Below are 18,159 nucleotides of genomic sequence, written 5' to 3'. Positions count from 1 at the left end.
TATAAAATAATCCTTCGGGGATCGTGGGGCTGTGGGGCCTCCAAAGGTCAGCTTGGCCCTGTTACCCCCATAAGATGGCCTCACCCCTTCGGGGAAAGCCCTCTCCGGCCCGGGCGGAATCCATCTGCTCCGAGGAGAAGGCGACGGTCAGCGTGGAGACCTCGTCCCACCGCGTGGAGACATCCTACCGTCACGTGCGGACATCTTCCCGGCAGGTGGAGACCACCTATCGCAGCAGCGAGGGGCCCTCCGTCTCCCCCTCTGGGAAGCGACTCCCTCGAGTCCTCGAGGTGTCCTCCCAGCACGTGGAAACCGCCTCGCAGCTCACAGAGACGGCTTCCCGCCACGTCAGGGCCTCGTCCCTGCGTGTGGAGACGTCTGTGCACCGCGTGGAGAGCCCGCCGCGGCGGGAGAAGCCGGCCGCCCGCCAGAACGTCCAAAAGGCCCGATGAAATGCTGCCTTCCTTGGGGCCACAAGAGGGCCATGGCCCTTGGCCAGGGCAGAATCGCCTCCAGTTCGCAGCCTGCCTGCTGCCAGGTGGACCGATCATCTTTGGTTTCCTGGAAACAGTCCACAAATCAATTTAAGAAAGAGCCAAGCTGCGGTTTCGGGACTTAGCCAACATTCATTGACCCTCCTGCACCTTGGACCAAAGGCAAGCCTTTGACCCAGTGAACTATTTTAATTTGAAGCCTGCATAAAAAGTTTTTAGGCTCTAGATACTGTATGTGTTAAGCTGATGGAAAAGAGACTGTTTGAGCCTCCAAGGCAGGTGAGTTTTGAATTTGGGGCCCCTTGAATGACCTTGGCTGCTTCAACCCTGGAGAAGGAAATGGCAACCCACTCCAGTATTCTTGCCTGGAGAGTTCCATGGACAGAGGAGCCTGGCAGGCTACAATCCATGGGGTCACAGAGAGCTGGACACAACTCAGCGACTATCGCTCACTCACTGAATGACCTTGGCTGCTTCAAACTTAGGGACAAGGAGCAAACAAATCATAACAAGTGGAATTATATGCCTGCTGTAAACCTGAGGTGCAAGCAACAGACTTTCCTTAATTAATTAGTTGGCCTCTGTTTATGTTTCAATATATTTCTCTTTATGCCAAGTCCTTGTGCCTGGTAGCCATACACACAGGTTTTAATAGAGGTCACATGTAGTTCAAAGTGAAAAGTGAAGGTCAACGTCAACAATCAAGAATAATCTTGGGAAGGAAACCTGACCTGTGATTTGAGGAGGTGCAGGGGAGGAATATTTATTGAGCATCTACTCTGTGCTGGGCGTGCATTTGGGCTATAGCAGTGAACAAGGCAAACAGGGTCCTAGCCCTCCGGGAGCTTACACTCTAGTGAAAAGGCAGACAACAGATGACAAACCAAGAGTTTTCTATCGTGATGAGCACTATGAAGGAGACAAACAGGTGATGTGATAGAGAATATGCTGACCAGTACCTAGTTTTTCTAAGTTAACCTGGTTAGCAGCAACTGAAGGCAGGTCAGGGCTACCCGCCTAGATCAGCAAATCTTAATAGATTAGTAGGTGGAGCCATTCAAGGTGGCCTTGGCTGGGAATGAAGGGACATCCCTGCTTTCAACAATATGTGCTATTTATCCCATTTAGCAGGATGTAAAGACCTGGATTCTGTGGGACCTCATTGGGAGATAGAGTACTTGCTGTTGGCAGGCACTGTGATTCATTACTCACATTAATTCATGTAATTACAGGGGAGTGCACTGGAATAGGACTCAGGCCAGGGGAATGTCATAAAACCCCAGAGGCACCCCTGATGCTTCTGCTTCATCAAACTTCTGCTATAGACTAATGCTTTGGGATTTTAGTTTTTGGTGAGCTTATTCACTCTTTTTAACGTGACAGACCATGTGCATTAGATACACACTCTTAATCGGTGTTTTTAAATGAGTAAAGTGGTTGCTTTTCTTTAACTGTTCTTTATCAATGTTTTCATTACAAAAGTGATAACGTGCTTAATGTAACAAGTGAAATAATTCAAGATGTGTAAAGAATCTGTCATCATTGCTTTCCATTTTCTCCCTCTGGAAATAATTCGTGTCAGTAACTTGGTGTATACCCTTCCAGACCTTTCTGCAATAAATGCTCCTGATCTCCTTATTAGTCGTACCTGGAAAACTGGTAGAAAGGTTACTGTGAAGAAGCCAAGAACTTGATTTCTAGATTATTGACTCTCTTGGAATCTAATCCCTTTGTTTTACTTAATAAGGAGACTGAGGCACAGAGTGAGAGCACCTTGCCAGTCACATGGCACTTAGCCTACCTGCAGCAGCACTGCCTCCACTGGACTCTCAGAACAGCAAAGATTTTTCCACTGGAAACTCATTCATTTAGTTGTCAGTGGCCTGTCCACATTACCCATTAAAGATACCAGGAGAAAGGGCTAATTAAATGGTTCTTTAGTGTGTCTTTGATGAGATTCTTTACCAGTCCCAGGGCCACTTTATTCATTAGGCATGGCAGGCTGTAATCCTAGGACCTGCAAAAAATTGTTGAAGCTTCAAAAATCCATTGGCTTCAAAATACAAGTAGAAGAAAATAGAAAAATTGAAATTAATAAGGGTCAATGGGCACGTCTTGTAATACATGTGATATGATATGGATCAGGACCTCCAAAGATAAGAGTATCTAAGATCCAGGCTTAAAATGGCTCTGCCAAGGTAGCTCTACACTGATATCTGGGCTCCGATGAGATTACAGGGTAGGGCCTCTCTCCAAAAATGTTAAGACTGATAAGACTTTGATTCCTTTATTTTCTCTTTTCTCTCTCCTGACCAGACTGACCTTCCCACTGACTGAGAAACTAGACCTCCGAAAGTGAATTCATCCCTCTGGGCCTCACTGCCCCCACTGAAAATGAGATGTTTGGACCAATCTTTGAATATGTGATTCCCAAAGTGAGGAATGCAGACACTGCTGCAAGATGATTTTAGGAGGTATGAAAACATTTTTTATTTTGATAATTAAATTTTTTTTCAGTGTTTTTCTTTTGTTCAGTCACTAAGTCATGTCTAACTTTGCAACCCCATGGACTGCAGCATGCCAGGCTTCCTTGTCCTTCACCGTCTCCCAGAGCTTGCTCAAACTCCATTGACTCGGTGATGCTATCTAACCATCTCGTCCTCTGTCTCTCCCTCTCCCCCTGCTCTCAGTCTTTCCCAATATCAGGGTCTTTTCCAATGAGTTGGCTCTTTGCATCAGGTGGTCAAAATATTGGAGCTTCAGCTTCAGCATCAGTCCTTCCAAAGAATATTTAGGATTGATTTCCTTTAGGATTGACTGGTTTGATCTTGCTGTCCAAGGGACTCTCAAGAGTCTTCTTCAACACCACAGTTCAAAAGCATCAATTCTTTTGGCGCTCAGCCTTCTTTATGGTCCAACTCTCACATCCATACACGACTACTGGAAAAGCCACCTGGACCTTTGTCAGCAAAGTGATGTTTCTGCTTTTTAATGCTCTTTCTAGGTTTGTCATAGCTTTTCTTCCAAAGAACAAGTGTCTTTTAATTTTGTGGCTGCAGTCTCCGTCCACAGTGATTTTGGAGCCCAACAAAATAAAATCTGTCACTGTTTCTACTCTTTTCCCCATCCATTTGCCATGAAGTGATAGGACCAGCTGCCACGATCTTCATTTTTTGAATGTTGAATTTTAACAGTGAATTATATATAATATAAATATAAATGTATTATATATATATATAGTTATATATATGTATATAACTAACATTCATACTTGTTATTTCACCAATATTTTACTTCAGCTATAGTGGGCATTTTTAAATGTTTAAATGAATTGATTTAAAGAAAAAATAGATTCCATAAACAGTCAGCCTTCAGTGTGGCCAGAAATTTGAAAGTGATATGGAACACACTGATTAGTGTTTGGGAAAGGAGGCACTAATTTAGTTCCCTAAGTGATTGGTTTTTTAGATGCATGAGAAAGCCTGGGACTGTGAGGTCTATTTATTGTATTGTAATCATAATTTTTCTTACTCATGAAATAAAAAATAGAAAATACAGAATATATCAGAGTGTTCACACATAGTAAAGGTAAGAGTTGCTTTGTGAAATTTTTCTGTATTGTCACAGTGTGCTAAGTTTCCTCAGTCGTATCTGACTCTTTGCAACCCTATGGACTCTGTCCATGGGATTCTCCAGGCAAGAATACTGGAGTGGGTTGCCAATTCCTCCTCCAGGGGATCTTCCCAACCCAGGGATCGAACCCGGATTTCTTAACATCTCCTGCATTGGCAGGAGCGTTCTTTACCACTAGCACTGCCTGGGAAGCCCTGTCACAGTGTAAACTATGTTAATATTGGGAGTCACTGTCCAGAACGCTGAAAAAAGAAAATGCATCCTCTGAGTCCATGACAGTGTCTGAGTTTGTGCCATGACAGACCGTGGACAGCAGAGGTCAGACCATCCCCACACCACAAGGCTGATTCTTAGCTGAGCAGAAATCTCAGGGGCATGCTAGGCAGCAGAGAGGCCTGAGGCCAGGCCTGAGGTGACAGAAAATCACAGTTGTTAACAGATAATCTAGCTTGTTTGCCTGCGGCAGTGACCACTTCTGAGAGGGACCAGAGCGCCAGGAGCTGCCTGGCCCTCCCCGGGAGCACTCCAGGCGGCACTACCGCAGCCACTTCCCAACCTCCACCCGCAAGCTGGATTCTCATCTCTGAACTTTTCCTAACACCCTGGAGCTGCTTCCATGTCTGGTGCTTCTCGGTCTAAGGCCCCGTGATTGAGGATTACGCCCAGACACGTTCATCTTGAAAGTTAAAGCATCTTCGTGTAATTCGCCCACACTGATTTAATTCGAGTTACACGTTCCATTCCAAAAGGAGCCTTGAGAGTGGAGACCAGCCAGCACACGGTGAGCACTCCCTCTCCCCTAGACACTGTCCAGAGCACCCCTATATCCTTCACACCAGCATGAGGTGGGTCAGAACACGGGAGCACAGAGACGTTAAGGCACCTACCCCAAGTGACCAGCCAAGAAGAAGAGGGGCTGAGACCCAAGCTGACTCCAGAGCTTGTGCTCTTTTAACTACTAGCTTCTGCTGACACGAGAGGCTGGAGAGCCTGAGAGCCTTCCCACATCTCTCTTTTTTTTTTAATTTCTTTTTTTTTTCCAAGTCTCTTTCTGCTAGTCCCAGTGTCACATCCGGCAGCCTCTTCGGTCCACATCCTCTCTGATCCCCCTGTAGCATTTGACCTCCTGTAACATCCCCCCCTTGAAATTTTCTCCTCCATTAGTTTCCATGGAGGAGAAAATCCTGCTTGTCCTCAAAGCCCTGCTCCATTTCCACCCCCACCAAGGAGCCTGGTCTTCCACCCGACCCTGAGCCTGCTTCCCGAATCTTCTCACTCCCCATTGCTGCTCCCTCTGTTTATAGCAGCCATGTGATTGCTCTTTAAATTACTCCTCGTTGTTTACTCCTGTCTCTCCCATGAGACTGAAAGCACATCAAGGGCAGGGACTATCACAAAGCCTCTTTGTGCCCAGTAACTATGCCCTGGCCGAATGAACAAGGTTTGGTTTGTCTGGACACAGGCATGGTCACTGAATGTTCTTAGCCCCCCTGTAAGGCAAGGGCATCCCCTGGCAGTAAGCAGGGAAAGCACAGGGGATGTAGCTTCTCCAGAGCACAATTAAGGACACATTTGCAAAGCCGGACGGGCTTTGAATAAAGACAGAATTGTTCAGTGACACATGCTCACTCATACTACATGGTCTTTTTTCCCTTCTTTTTATTCACCCACGATTTACTGAATTCCTGCTCAGTGCCAGCTTCTGAGATGGTCGCCAGGAGCTAGGGGAAGAGGAAAACTGGATGATTCAAGTCCAGAAGCACATCTGTGCCTACTGTTGGGGTAGGCCAGGAAAGGTGACCCCATGAGCCCTCCTTCCCTTTGCCTTCTGTTATAAATTGCCTTCACCTCATGATGCTTCAGCTGGGAGTCCAGACTGCAGCTGGCTTAAACAGATTGCTGTGCTTGAAAATAGCAAGACACTTCAGAGCCTGCAAAATCAAACTTTATCCCTTTTCTTAAATAATAATGCAACTCCATGGTGTCAGTTCAGGCTTGACTTCTTGGGGTATGACCTTGGAGAGACTCAGCGGGCATTACCCAGATTCTCTGGGGCCACCCAAGTGAGCTGGCCAGGTGGGCAACCTCAGCTGAGACTGTCTCCCCACCAGTCTGAGGTCTGCGGATCAGGCTTCATGGTTAGAGAGCTCCAGACAGGGAGCGGCAGGGCAGGTCCCTTGGGAAGACAGGAGTGTGTGAGGAGCCAAGGACCACTGTTCCCCACAAGCAAGGGTGGGGCCGCCCAAACATCCAGATGGTGGGATCACGTATGTATTATTTTTTATGTACTGATAGTTTTATTTTCTGTTTATTTGCATGTACCACAGTCTTCATATTCTCTGTTTGTGTAAATATTTATAGCAGCCTTCCTATAGTGTGTTGGACAGAACGGAGAACACTGCACTTGTCATCCTTTAATGTACAAGCCTGTTATTTTTCTGTTGAATTGTTTCCTCGCAACCCACTCCCAGGAGTTTAATTACCACAGGCAAGGGGATGAACATTTTAATAGCTCGAGAGCCGTATAGCCTAATTCCTTCCCTAGAAGACTGTGCTAATTTGCAGGGCCCCTGACAGTGTGTTTAAGCTGGCTTTACCACAGCCTCAGAGCATGAGATGTTGTCATTTCCCTAATGAGTGCTAATTTAGTAGGTGTGGAGTAGCACATTCAGCTACTTTAACGTGCATTTCCCTGACTGCATCGAGGATGAGCGTGTTGTAGGTACTGGTCCCTTCTTTCGATGGCCTTCCTGCATTGTAGGCCCTGTGTGTCTGTCTCTCTCTGCCTCTCACTGCGTGTCAGCCTCTCTCTTTCTAAGCCGGTCTCCATCTTTCCACCTCTGAATCCTGTTTTTCTCTGGTTTCTAACTGGGCAGACACGTGGCTGATCCGTGACGGTCCTGGACGAGCCCTGACACGCTGCCGGCTGGACCCAGACACTGGGCCCTCCCCAGTGAACTCAGACGAGATTCTTCCTTCCAGCGGGGGCTCCTCTGGGCTGACCTCCCAGGAAATGGCTGGGAATGACCAGGCTGTCCCTCCTCAGTGAGCCCTTCTAATGATGTGTTCCAGGCTCTCCGTCCTCGGGACAACGCGCCAAACGGACCTGCATGTCCTGGCAGTTGGGAATGTGGGGTCTGACAGAGCCAGTGAGCTGGGTCCCAAAGTCCAGATAGGTGACAGCAGAGGGGCCCATAGAGGCGAACGACTCCAGCGAGCCTTTTGCCCAAAGTGGCAGAAAGAGCTCACCTCTCAGGCAGAAAACCCCCTTGGCCCCAGGTAGATGGAGAGCACCCAGCACTCCATAGTGTGGCAGGAATGGGGGGCTGGCACACTGCTCCACTTCCAATGGTCTTGAAGGTTCTTGGGCACTTGGGAAGATTCCAGAAAGACTTCAGAAAAGCAGCTGACCTCAAGGGGAGCTATGCACTTGCACTCGGCGAACCCCCGTGCTTGGCGAGTTGCTGACTCCAGGCACCAGACCTGCCTGCCGCCACTTGTCACTGAAGGTAGACGGGCCTTGGGGGGTCTGGGCCTCTGCAGTCACCCCTCAGACTCCGTGGATGGTTCTAGAACGTTAGAGTCAGAGAGATTGTTAAAAGCCAGACAGGAACTCTAACATCAAGCGTTCTGCCCTTTCATTTAATGTTTTCAACATAACTCAGCTCTTTCTAAAACCATTATTATATAACAAATGCATGATAAAAGTGAAAGTGTTAGTTGCTTACTTGCGTCTGACTCTTTGTGACCCCATGGACTGTAGCCCACCAGGATTCTCTGTCCATGGAATTCTCCAGGCAAGAATACTGGAGTATATAGCCATTCCGTTCTCCAGGGAATCGTCCTAACCCAGGGATCGAACCTGTGTCTCTGTAATTGCCGGCAGATTCTTTACCAACTGAGCCACCAAGGAAGCCCATAAAAATGCATGCCCACTCTTAAATATTTGGAAAACACAGAAAACAACAAAGAAGGGAATACAGTACCATAGATTCACCAAAGATCATTTTAATTATAAGTAAAAATAATATTTTTATTATCACCAAGATCATACAGTATATATTATACAATTTTGTATGCACTTTATTCACTTTAAATTATACATTATAAGCATTTTCAACATAGTGAAATATTCTTCATAAACACTTTTAATTCTTACATACAAGTTTTGAGTGAGACACAAATAAATACTGAGTTAGCCAAAAAGTTAATTTGTTTGGGGTTTACTATGGAAAACCCTGGATGAACTTTTTGGCTAACCCAATACTTACTGTCGGAGAAGGCAATGGTACCCCACTCCAGTACTCTTGCCTGGAAAATCCCGTGGACGGGGGAGCCTGGTAGGCTGCAGTCCATGGGGTCGTGAAGAGTCGGACACAACTGAGCCACTTCACTCTCACTTTTCACTTTCATGCATTGGAGAAGGAAATGGCATCCCACTCCAGTGTTCTTGCCTGGAGAATCCCAGGGATGGCAGAGCCTGGTGAGCTGCTGTCTATGGGGTCGCACAGAGTCGGACACGACTGAAGCGACTTAGTAGTACTAGTAGTAGTAGTAGTAATACTTACTGTTATCCCAATGTTTGTCATCTATGTGTTTTGTTTTTCAAGGATGTAAAAACACACCAGGGTGGTGGGGAAACACTGAGGTAAAAATCTTTTAAATATAAATCTTTGTCCACAATTTGAATTTCCCCTTAGATTATTCATACACATAGAGTATAAACATGTTTTTAGTCTTTCGACTTTGCTTTCCAGAAAGGTTGAGCTAATAACACATATTTGTCTCACCACATACAACTACATGAAGAAATATCACTTTAAAAACATTTACTGATCCGAAAGGCAATGAGTCTATCTCTTCCTTTTAATAGGTAATTTGAGACTCGGTGAGGAAAAGAGACATGCCTGCGGTCATCCCAGGAATGTGTTATCTCATGCCATCCTCTCAACAACCTACAGTATCAGGGAGCTAAAGCACGTGGATGGGATAACCTGCTCAGACTCTCACTCAGCTCATGAGACATGGAGCCTGTGAGTTTAATCCCGCATAGTCGGGAACCCCGAGCCGTTCACCTCAGTTCTATGGCTGCTTCTTGTTCCCAGACAAGATGCTGAAAGGTGGTTTGGGGCCAAGACCTGAAAGAACTAGGAGTTGGATGGATTTACCCTATAGACAGAGGGGCACCACCATTAATGGGTCTTAAGCCTCAAGACTGTGTTTTACAAAGATATTTCTGGTGGACTGGCTGGGGGAGGCTGGAGGCAGGGAGGCTGGTGGGGGAGACGCGGGGCACAGATAACGTGGACGACAGAGGCCTGCGCGGAGCCATGTGCACGTGTGCTTGTGGGTTACGGGCCGTGGGCAGTCGGGAACACGAGGGGTCTGGGGAGGCCTCCTGCCATGCCCTTTTCACTGGGCAAGGGCCATTTTTATCTGCTACACGTCAGGCAGAACCTGTGCCAACTGCCCAAGACTGCACCTCAAATCTAGCAAATAAGAGAGAGGACGGTGTGGATTACGTTATATTTAAAACAAGCCCACACAATGCCTGTAATTTTTCATTCTGACTCCGTAATTATAGCCCAAGACCGGTCAGATCATAGTTATCCCCACACCGACCCGCTGTTGAGACACATTGAATTAAAGGCTCTGCTGCTCCTTCAGATTCTATTTTGGACGCCAAGCACTGGCAGGTAACTGGCCTTTCACGAGACCCGTCTCAGGGGAGCCCCTCCCAGAGCAGCCTGCACGAAGGCCAGGTCAGCACTGGGCCCTTGAGAAGACCCCTGATGCTGTGATGCTCTGCCCGGCCTGAGCCTTGGCCTGGAGCCAGGGCCTGGAAAGCTTTGGAGGCGCCATCCTTGGAGCAGGCCTGCTTCCCACAGTCAGGCCCATCTCGGAGCTTCTGCACTCTGAAAGATTCCTGCCCCAGACCTTGACCAGGGTCCCAGGGTCAGATAGGCCAAGCCCTGGCCATCGGGCACAGTTGTCACAGATAGGCTGGCATTGCCCAAAGGGGCCTGGTTTAGAAAAGAGGAGAGAAAAAGCACAAAGAGCACAAGCCAGCCGGGCTCACACAGGCAGCCCCTGTGACTAACCCGCTCTGGGATCCACCAAAGAACACCACCTCTCAGCCCCTGGTAGAGCAAGAGTGGGCTTGTCCCTGCCCACAGACCTGGAGCCCCACTGCCCTTCCTCCCCGTGCCCCCCGCCCCCACACACAGGCCTGCCTCCAGATTACCCTGGCAGGGAGATCAGCTAGCTCCCACTTTACATAAACTGCATGTCTGGGCTCTGTCGGAGGCCCTTCACTTGTATCATCCCATTTACTCATGTCACCCCTGCCAAGTAGGTGTGACTAGTGTTATCGCAATCTCCAGTTTAGACTTGAGGACGTGGAGCTGAGAGGTCAAGCGTGGGGCTTCAGGCCACTAGTTCATGTGTGAAGGAGTGGGAACCGGAATCCAGTGGTCAAACGTCTCCCCAGATCTCATGGCTCGTCCACAGGCAGCTGGCCTGAAACCACCAGGCTTGCACCCAGCTGCTGGGTGGTGGTCTCACACTCCCCCTCCCCCTCCCCCCACCGCCGGCAGCTTGCTTAGCACTTGGGCCCAAAACAGTCCAGTCCCAGTACCTGAGCACAACTCTCCTGCTACACACGGCTCCGTGCCTCAGCCAGCTCCCTGCTCCGACCCTTGCTCTCACGTCCCGCTATAGAACGAACAGTTCCTTCCTCTGGCCTTTGATGCATCTTGCACACGCTTCTGCACTTCTGTTTTTACATCTAGGACATTATTGTCACTATTCACATGGCTCTCCTACCAGACTTCTCAAAGGGAAGGGCCTGTGTCCTGTCTCTCAGTTACTATTTTGATACCTGTGGCTGCCTACTCTTTGTTGTAAGAAAAAAGGAGAGTCTGAAAAACTATTCATCCTTCAAAACTATGGCTAGTTCAGTTCAGTTCAGTTCAGTCGCTCAGTCGTATCCGACTCTTTGCGACCTCATGAACCACAGCACACCAGGCCTCCTTGTCCATCACCAACTCCTGGAATCCACCCAAACCCATGTCCATCGAGTCAGCGATGCTATCCAACCATCTCATCCTCTGTCGTTCCCTTCTCCTCCTGCCCTCAGTCTTTCCCAGCATCCGGGTCTTTTCAAATAAGTCAGCTCTTCACATTAGGTGGCCAAAGTACTGGAGTTTCAGCTTCAACATCAGTCCTTCCAATGAACACCCAGGACTGATCTCCTTTAGGATGGACTGGTTGGATCTCCTTGCAGTCCAAGGGACTCTCAAGAGTCTTCTCCAACACCACAGTTCAAAAGCATCAATTCTTCAGCACTCAGCTTTCTTTATTGTCCAACTCTCACATACATACATGACTACTGGAAAAACCATAGCCTTGACTAGACAGACTGAAAGATGAACTCCCCAGGTCGGTAGGTGCCCAATATGCTACTGGAGATCAGTGGAGAAATAACTCCAGAAAGAATGAAGAGATGGAGCCAAAGCAAAAACAACACCCAGTTGTGAATGGGACTGGTGATGGAAGCAGGGTTCAATGCTGTAAAGAACAATATCGCACAGGAACCTGGAATGTCAGGTCCATGAATCAAGGCAAATTAGAAGTGGTCAAACAGGAGATGACAGGAGTGAACTATGGCTAGATGGGACCTAAATTAACTTAAACGCTTTTGCATAGCAAAGGAAACCATAAACGAAAAGAAAAGACAGTCCTCAGAATGGGAGAAGATATTTGCAAAAGAAGCAGCTAAAAAGGGATTCATCTCCAAAATATACAGACAGCTCATTCAGCTCAGTACCAAGTAAACAAAGAACCCAATCAAAAGATGGTCTTCAAAAAATGGCAGAAGACCTGAATAGACATTTCTCCCAAGAAGACGTACAGATGGCCAAAAACACATGAAGAGATGCTCAACATCACTAGTTATTAAGAGAAATGCAAATCAAAACTGTAGTGAGTTATCACCTCACACCAGTCAGAATGACCACTGTCAAAAAAATCTACAAATAATAAATGCTGGAGAGGGTGTGCAGAAAAGGGAATCCTCCTACTCTGTTGGCAGGAATGTAAATTGGTGCAGTCACTATGGAGAACAGCATGGAGGTTCCCTAAAAGATTAAAAATAGAACTGCCATGTTATTCCACTCCTGGGCATGTACCCCAAGAAAACTGTAATTCAAAAAGATACATGCTCCCCAATGTTCATTGCAACACTATTTACAATAGCCAGTACATGGCAGCAACCTGCATGTCCATCAACAGAGGAATGGATAAAGACGATGTGGTACATATATACAATGGAATATTATTCAACCAGAAAGAGGAACGGAATTGTGCCATTTGCAGACATGTGGATGGACCTAGAGACTGTCATACACAATGAAGTCAGAAGGTGTAAAACAAATACCGTCTATTAACACATATGTGTGGAATCTGGAAAAAGTGGTATAGAGGAACATACTTGAAAAGCAGAAATAGAGACACAGATGAAGAACAAATGGACAGCTACCAAGGAGGGAAAGGGGTGGTGGATGGCATGAATTGGGAGACTGGGATTGACATATTTACACCACTATTATACAATAGATAACTAATGAACACCTACTGTACAGCCTAGGGAACTCCACTCAGTGCTCTGTGGTGACCTAAATGGGAGAGGAGAAAATGGGAGAAAAGAGGGGGTATGTTTATAGGTATAGTTAATCCACTTTGCTATACAATAGAAAGCAACACAGCATTGTAAAGCAAATATCCTCCAAGAAAAATAGTCAAATAATTGGAAAAAAAAAAAAAAAACTATGCCTAGGGATAGATCCTGGGAAGCCTTCCCTGATTCTGGCCAAACCTGTCTGCTCCAGTACAACCAGGAGGAGGATTGTTTGCCTGGGTATGCCTTAGGGGGCCAGGAGAGAACCCCAGTCTTCCCTGTGACCCCATCTCTCAGCGCAGAGCATGCATCTCGCAGGGGTCGGTAAATGTAGGACTGAATTGCTCTTTGCTTCAGAGACCCAGATCAATGGCACCGTGACCTGAACCAGCCAGCCGCCCAAGTCACCAGGCTGAAACCACCGAGAGCTGGCACGCCAAGGATGTTTGCTGAGGAGGGGAACACAGAAATAAAACCTGACTTTAAAAAAGAAACATGCCCCATAGGTATACTATTTATACGAAAATCAGCTGTGATTTTAGTAACTCCCCTCCCACCTCACCTCTCCAAGGTGTGCCCTGCCTTCCCACAGGGCGCCTCTACACCCCACACACCCAGTAATCATGGCCCTATCTGCCCCGTCCCCTCCTCTGTTTGCTCTCTGGGGTTTCCCTCGATTGCAGGGTGAGAGTTTCCAGACGCCCCAGGGGCCTGTCCCCTGCCTGGCCCCAGACTCCCTCTCTCCCTCCCTGACCTGCCCTCGTCAGGGCCCACGGCCCGTGGGGTGGCAGAGGGGCAGGGCAGGGAGTCAGCCCCTTAACTGAGCCAGAGCAGGGCAGATCCAGGGCCCCTGGCTCCAGATGCCAGGCCCTGCTCCTCCCAAGTCTCTGTTGAGCCACAGGACCCTATTCCCTAGTTCAGACCAAACTCAAGGTCTGCATGGCACGGTAATGGGAATGGGGTTTTGGGATCAGGCTTGGGGTTCTCTGGTTCCTCCTGGGCTGCCGGCATCTAGCCAGCTCACCTACCTCCCACCCTCCCCCAGCCTCAGACCCCTCCCTGGCCAAACGGAGCCACACCTGCTGCACCAGTCTGCTGAGGGCCACACCACGAGGCACGGAAAGCACAGGGCTGGCCATTCTAGCACCGGAGCCGTGTGTGAAACCTGGCAGGGTGAGAAATTGCAACTGGAGAGCAGCCACTCCATGCTTCCTGTGCGCTCATCAAGAATCAAGCTCCAGGCACTTCCCTGGTGGTCCAGTGGTTAAGACTCTGCACTCCCAATGCAGGGGCATGGATTCGACCCCTGGTCAGTGAACTAAGATCCATCATGCCGCATGGTGCAGCCTAAAAAAAGAGTGAAAAATAACACATAATCTTTTTTAAAGGTTGTCTTTAAAAAAGAAGAGAGAGAGAATCAAGCCCAGGGCACCCCCGCCCTGGTTCTGTGAGCCTCCTCCTCTAGTCTCACCCTCCCCTCCTCCATCAGCTCCCTCATCCCAGAGTCCCACTGGGCCCTTAGGGAGCACCCCACTCTCCAGCAAGGTTCCTGCTCCTCACGGAGGGCCAACTGGGTGAGGGGTACCAGGGGGCCCTCAGTATCATGGCAGGTCCCTCCTGCTTCCAGCCAGACCTGGGCAAGCCTGAGGCAGGGGGCTGGGGCTGAGGCTCACCATCCTGGGAAGCTTCTGAGCCTCCCTCACAGCTCAGCACCCAGGCAGGCACCCAACAACCCACAGCTGCGGTTTCCAGAGAGCCGGGCCTCCCACCGCAGGGACAGTAAGCTGAGAAGCACTGGAGCTATAAATGTGAAGTGGTGAGCCACAGGACACTGCCGCAGCCCCACAGCGGCCAGGAGCCGGCCTCTCCCCTTCTCCCTGCCTCCCTGCCTCCCTGCTAGCTCCAGGGCCCCCCGCCAAGCCTCTGAGACCGCCCAGGCCTGCCCACCGGCTCGGCTCCGGCTCCGGACTCCGGACTCTGAGATTTGCTGCCGCACCCCCACCTCGGGAGGCCCCAGGCCTGGCTGGGGGCAGGGCAGGCAGGACAGCACACAGCACTTTGTACTGTCAGGGCCTCTGGTCTGACCCCCCAAACATCATCTTATTTCATGTTGACTTACACAAGAGGAGAGAAAGAGAGAGAAGAGTGTGTGTGCGTGTATTCAGTCACATCCAACTCAGGGACCCGATGGACCATAGCCCACCAGACTCCTCAGTCCATGGGATTCTCCAGGCAAGAATACTGGAGTGGGTTGCCATGCCCCGCTCCAGGGGATGTTCCCAACCCAGGGATCGAACCCTGTCTCCTGCATTGCAGGCCTATTCTTTATTGCTGAGCCACCAGGGAAGCCCCACACAAGAGGAGAGGGGACCATAATCTGTTGGAGCTTACTGCTTCTAAAGGTCTTCCTCCAGCCGGGGTGGTACCCAGTCACAGCTTCAGATCCATCTGGAGGCCACCTTGACCTTGGGGACCTGAGGCTCCTGTGGTCCTGACGGGCATCCTCATAGCCCCTGTCAGAAAGGAGACTCCAAGAGCAGCATCGATGGCTGACGATGTAAGAGCAACCCCTTCACCAAGTGCCCGCTCCCCCGTGTGCCCCGCCCAGAGCTCTCAGACTGAGGGAGGGCCATTGTTCCACAGGCAAGAGACCACACCCAGGGGGAGGTCCAGAGCTCCGCTGTGCCTTGGGTCTCCCCGCTACTCCCACACTTCAGGCCTGGCTGGGAGTGCAGTGTGAGGTGGAGAGCAGAGGCCCATCTGGAAGGGTCTTGGAAAACAGAGAAAGGGAAGGAAGGCCCCTCTTTCTCTCCTCACAGACAGAGCCTGCCAAGGACAGGCCAACACCCCAACACCCCTGCTCTGCTGGACAGTCTGTCCACTAGCACAGGCCCCTCCTGTCAGGCTGACCAGGAAAGGTAAGGTCACCCTCAGCGTGTCTGTCACCTGCCCCACACGAGAGCTCAGAGACGAGCCCTTGGGTCTCTGGGGAGGCCGCACGCAGTAGGATTGTCCTGAGCCACTCTCTTCAATGTCCCTGAGCTGGCCCCCTTTCAGGAAGGAGGACAGAGATTGACGCCTAGGAAGTGCCACTATCCAAGGTGGAGGCCCCGCCAGGAGCCTGTGAAGAAGCTCTTTGGTCTGGGTGATGGGGAAAATGGGCAGCAAGGGGCCTCCAGACATAACCACAGGCCCAAGGGTCACTGACAAAGGAAATCACCGGGTCTGGTTCTGGGCTCACAGCCTGTCCTCCCTTCCTGTGAGCCAAGGAGTTTAGCTTCCTAAGTACACAAATGGAGAAAAACAGCCTGGGCAAATGTTTAGTGCAAAAAGCATTTAGTATTTCTTATTTGTAAGTATTTCTTATTTATTTCTGTCACACCTTGAGGCATGTGGGATCTTAATTCCCCAATCAGGGATCAAACCCCGTATACCCTGCAGTGGGAGCTTGGAGTCTTAACCACTGGACTGCCAGGGAAGTCCCTTGTTTGTAACAAATTTTAAAACTTTACAGGGGGACAAAAAGTTGTAATGTGTGGGAAAATACCATTTTGTTATGTAAGATGGATCAACATTGTAAAGATGGCATTTCTCGTCTAACCTAATATATAAACCTGCTGTGATTCATTTATTCATCTAATATGTGTGGAGTCATTACTATGTACTTGGTATGTTCTAGGCATAGGGGAACATAGGAATGAACAAAACAAAAATTCTTGCCTTTGTGCAGCTTACATTTTTAAAGATGGGAGAGAGAGAGACAAAGAGCTGGAGAAGTAAATTATATAGTATATTAACTGAGAAATGCAAGAGAGAAAAATCAAGGACAGTATAGAGAGCATGGGATGGATGGGGAGTTATAATTTGAAATAGGCTGAGTAGTAGTAACATTTGAGCAGAGATTTGGGTGGGGGCACTGCTGTCGGATCTTAGTTGCATATTTTGTTGTGGTGCACAGACTCTAGTTGTGGCTCTAAGGCTTAGTTGCTTCCTGGCCTGTGGCATCTTAGTTCCCTCACCAGGGATCAAACCCATGTCCCCTGCATTGCAAGGTGGATTCTTAACGTCTGGACCACCAGGGAAGTCCCTTGAGCAGACATTTAAAGAAAGTGATGAGGCAGGCGCGCACTTGGCGTGCTCTAGGAGCATCGAGGAGGCCTGTGTGGCTAGATCGGAGCGTGTCAGTGGTTCTCAGATACTGGGGATGCCTGGAGGCATTTTTCATGGACACAACTTGGGGTGGGAGGCGTGGGGTTGCTGCTGGCATCCGGTTAATAGATGCCAGGTTGCTGTTAAACACCCTGCAGGGCACAGACAGCTTCCTACAACAAAGATTTGTGTAGGAATCCCAGTCATGCCGAGGTCAAGAAACCCTGAAGAGTGAGACCAAGTTGGAGAAGAGAGAGCCAGAGAGGTAACTGCAAACCCGGTTTTTGTTTTGTTTTGTTTGAGCTAGAAAAGCTGATTCAGAAATTCTTATGGAAAAATATGTGAGAATAGCTGGAGGGGGGCAGGAAGTGGGAAGGATTAAAAAGAAGAATTTTTTTTTACCAGATTATAACATACACTATAAATATTTTGGGGCGTCCCTGGTAGTTCAGCTTGTAAAGAATCCACTTGCAATGCAGGAGACCCCGGTTTGATTCCTGGGTCGGGAAGATCCGCTGGAGAAGGGATAGGCTACCCTCTCCAGTATCCTTGCCTGGAGAATCCCCATGGACAGAGGAGCCTGGCGGGCTTCAGTCCACAGGGTCACAAAGAGTCCGATGCAACTAAGCACAGCACATAAATACTTTTATGACAAATGACTAACTTCCTTAATATATAAAGAGGTCCTATACGTGAATAAGAAAAGACCTTTAAAAAAAAAAAATCTCTTAGAAAATAAGAAAAAGGGAGTTTACCAAAAAAAGAAGAAAAAGGATACACAAATGGATAATAAATGTGTGAAAAAATAATAAGTGTTACTTGCAATTTAAATAAATAGGAGTGAAAGTCATGAGAGCATTTTGCAACCATCAGAGTAGCAATGATTGAGAAATTTGATTACTTAGGATATGTGAGAATATGGGTTCTTGCACAGTGCTTGAAAATATGAATTGACAGACCCTTTCTGGAAAGCAAGTTGGCAATATGTGTCCCTGATTTTTTTTTTCTTTTTTCTGCAGCTTGTGGGATCTTACTTCCCCAACCAGGGATGAAACCCCGGCCTTTGGCAGTGAAAGCAGAGAGTCCTAATCGCTAGACCACCAGGAATTCCCCTCTGTTCCAGATTTTAAGACATATACCTTTTCATCCAGCATGCCATTCTCAAAAAGTATTCTACTTACATAGGTTTACAAAGGTTTAACTACA

The 18,159-nt window shown here is 48.5% G+C and overlaps 1 protein-coding gene across 3 annotated transcripts; it reads left to right on the top strand.

The window, feature by feature from the left end:
- Positions 1-58: 58 nt before the first annotated feature.
- Positions 59-16,439, top strand: C19H17orf100 (chromosome 19 C17orf100 homolog). 3 transcript variants are annotated; one of them, XR_009731275.1, is made up of 4 exons: positions 456-773; positions 2,811-2,968; positions 7,004-7,636; positions 9,001-16,439. XR_009731275.1 is itself a non-coding variant. In XM_061390791.1 (3 exons), the coding sequence occupies exon 1, from the start codon at positions 75-77 to the stop codon at positions 450-452; it is 378 nt and encodes a 125-aa protein (XP_061246775.1). In that variant the 5' UTR covers positions 59-74; the 3' UTR covers positions 453-773; positions 2,811-2,968; positions 9,001-16,439. The 3 variants fall into 3 exon arrangements, 1 of the variants encoding a protein (XP_061246775.1); XM_061390791.1 differs by lacking the exon at positions 7,004-7,636 and having other exon boundaries at positions 59-773; XR_009731274.1 differs by having other exon boundaries at positions 7,004-16,439.
- Positions 16,440-18,159: the final 1,720 nt, after the last annotated feature.

Source organism: Bos javanicus, chromosome 19, assembly GCF_032452875.1.
Source record: "Bos javanicus breed banteng chromosome 19, ARS-OSU_banteng_1.0, whole genome shotgun sequence".
Classification (NCBI taxonomy): Eukaryota; Metazoa; Chordata; class Mammalia; order Artiodactyla; family Bovidae; genus Bos; species Bos javanicus.
This window is presented reverse-complemented; position numbering and strand designations above follow the sequence as displayed.

Excerpts from the sequence above, each read along its gene's own strand:
- C19H17orf100 (XM_061390791.1), top strand. The coding sequence starts at position 75 with ATGGCCTCACCCCTTCGGGGAAAGCCCTCTCCGGCCCGGGCGGAATCC.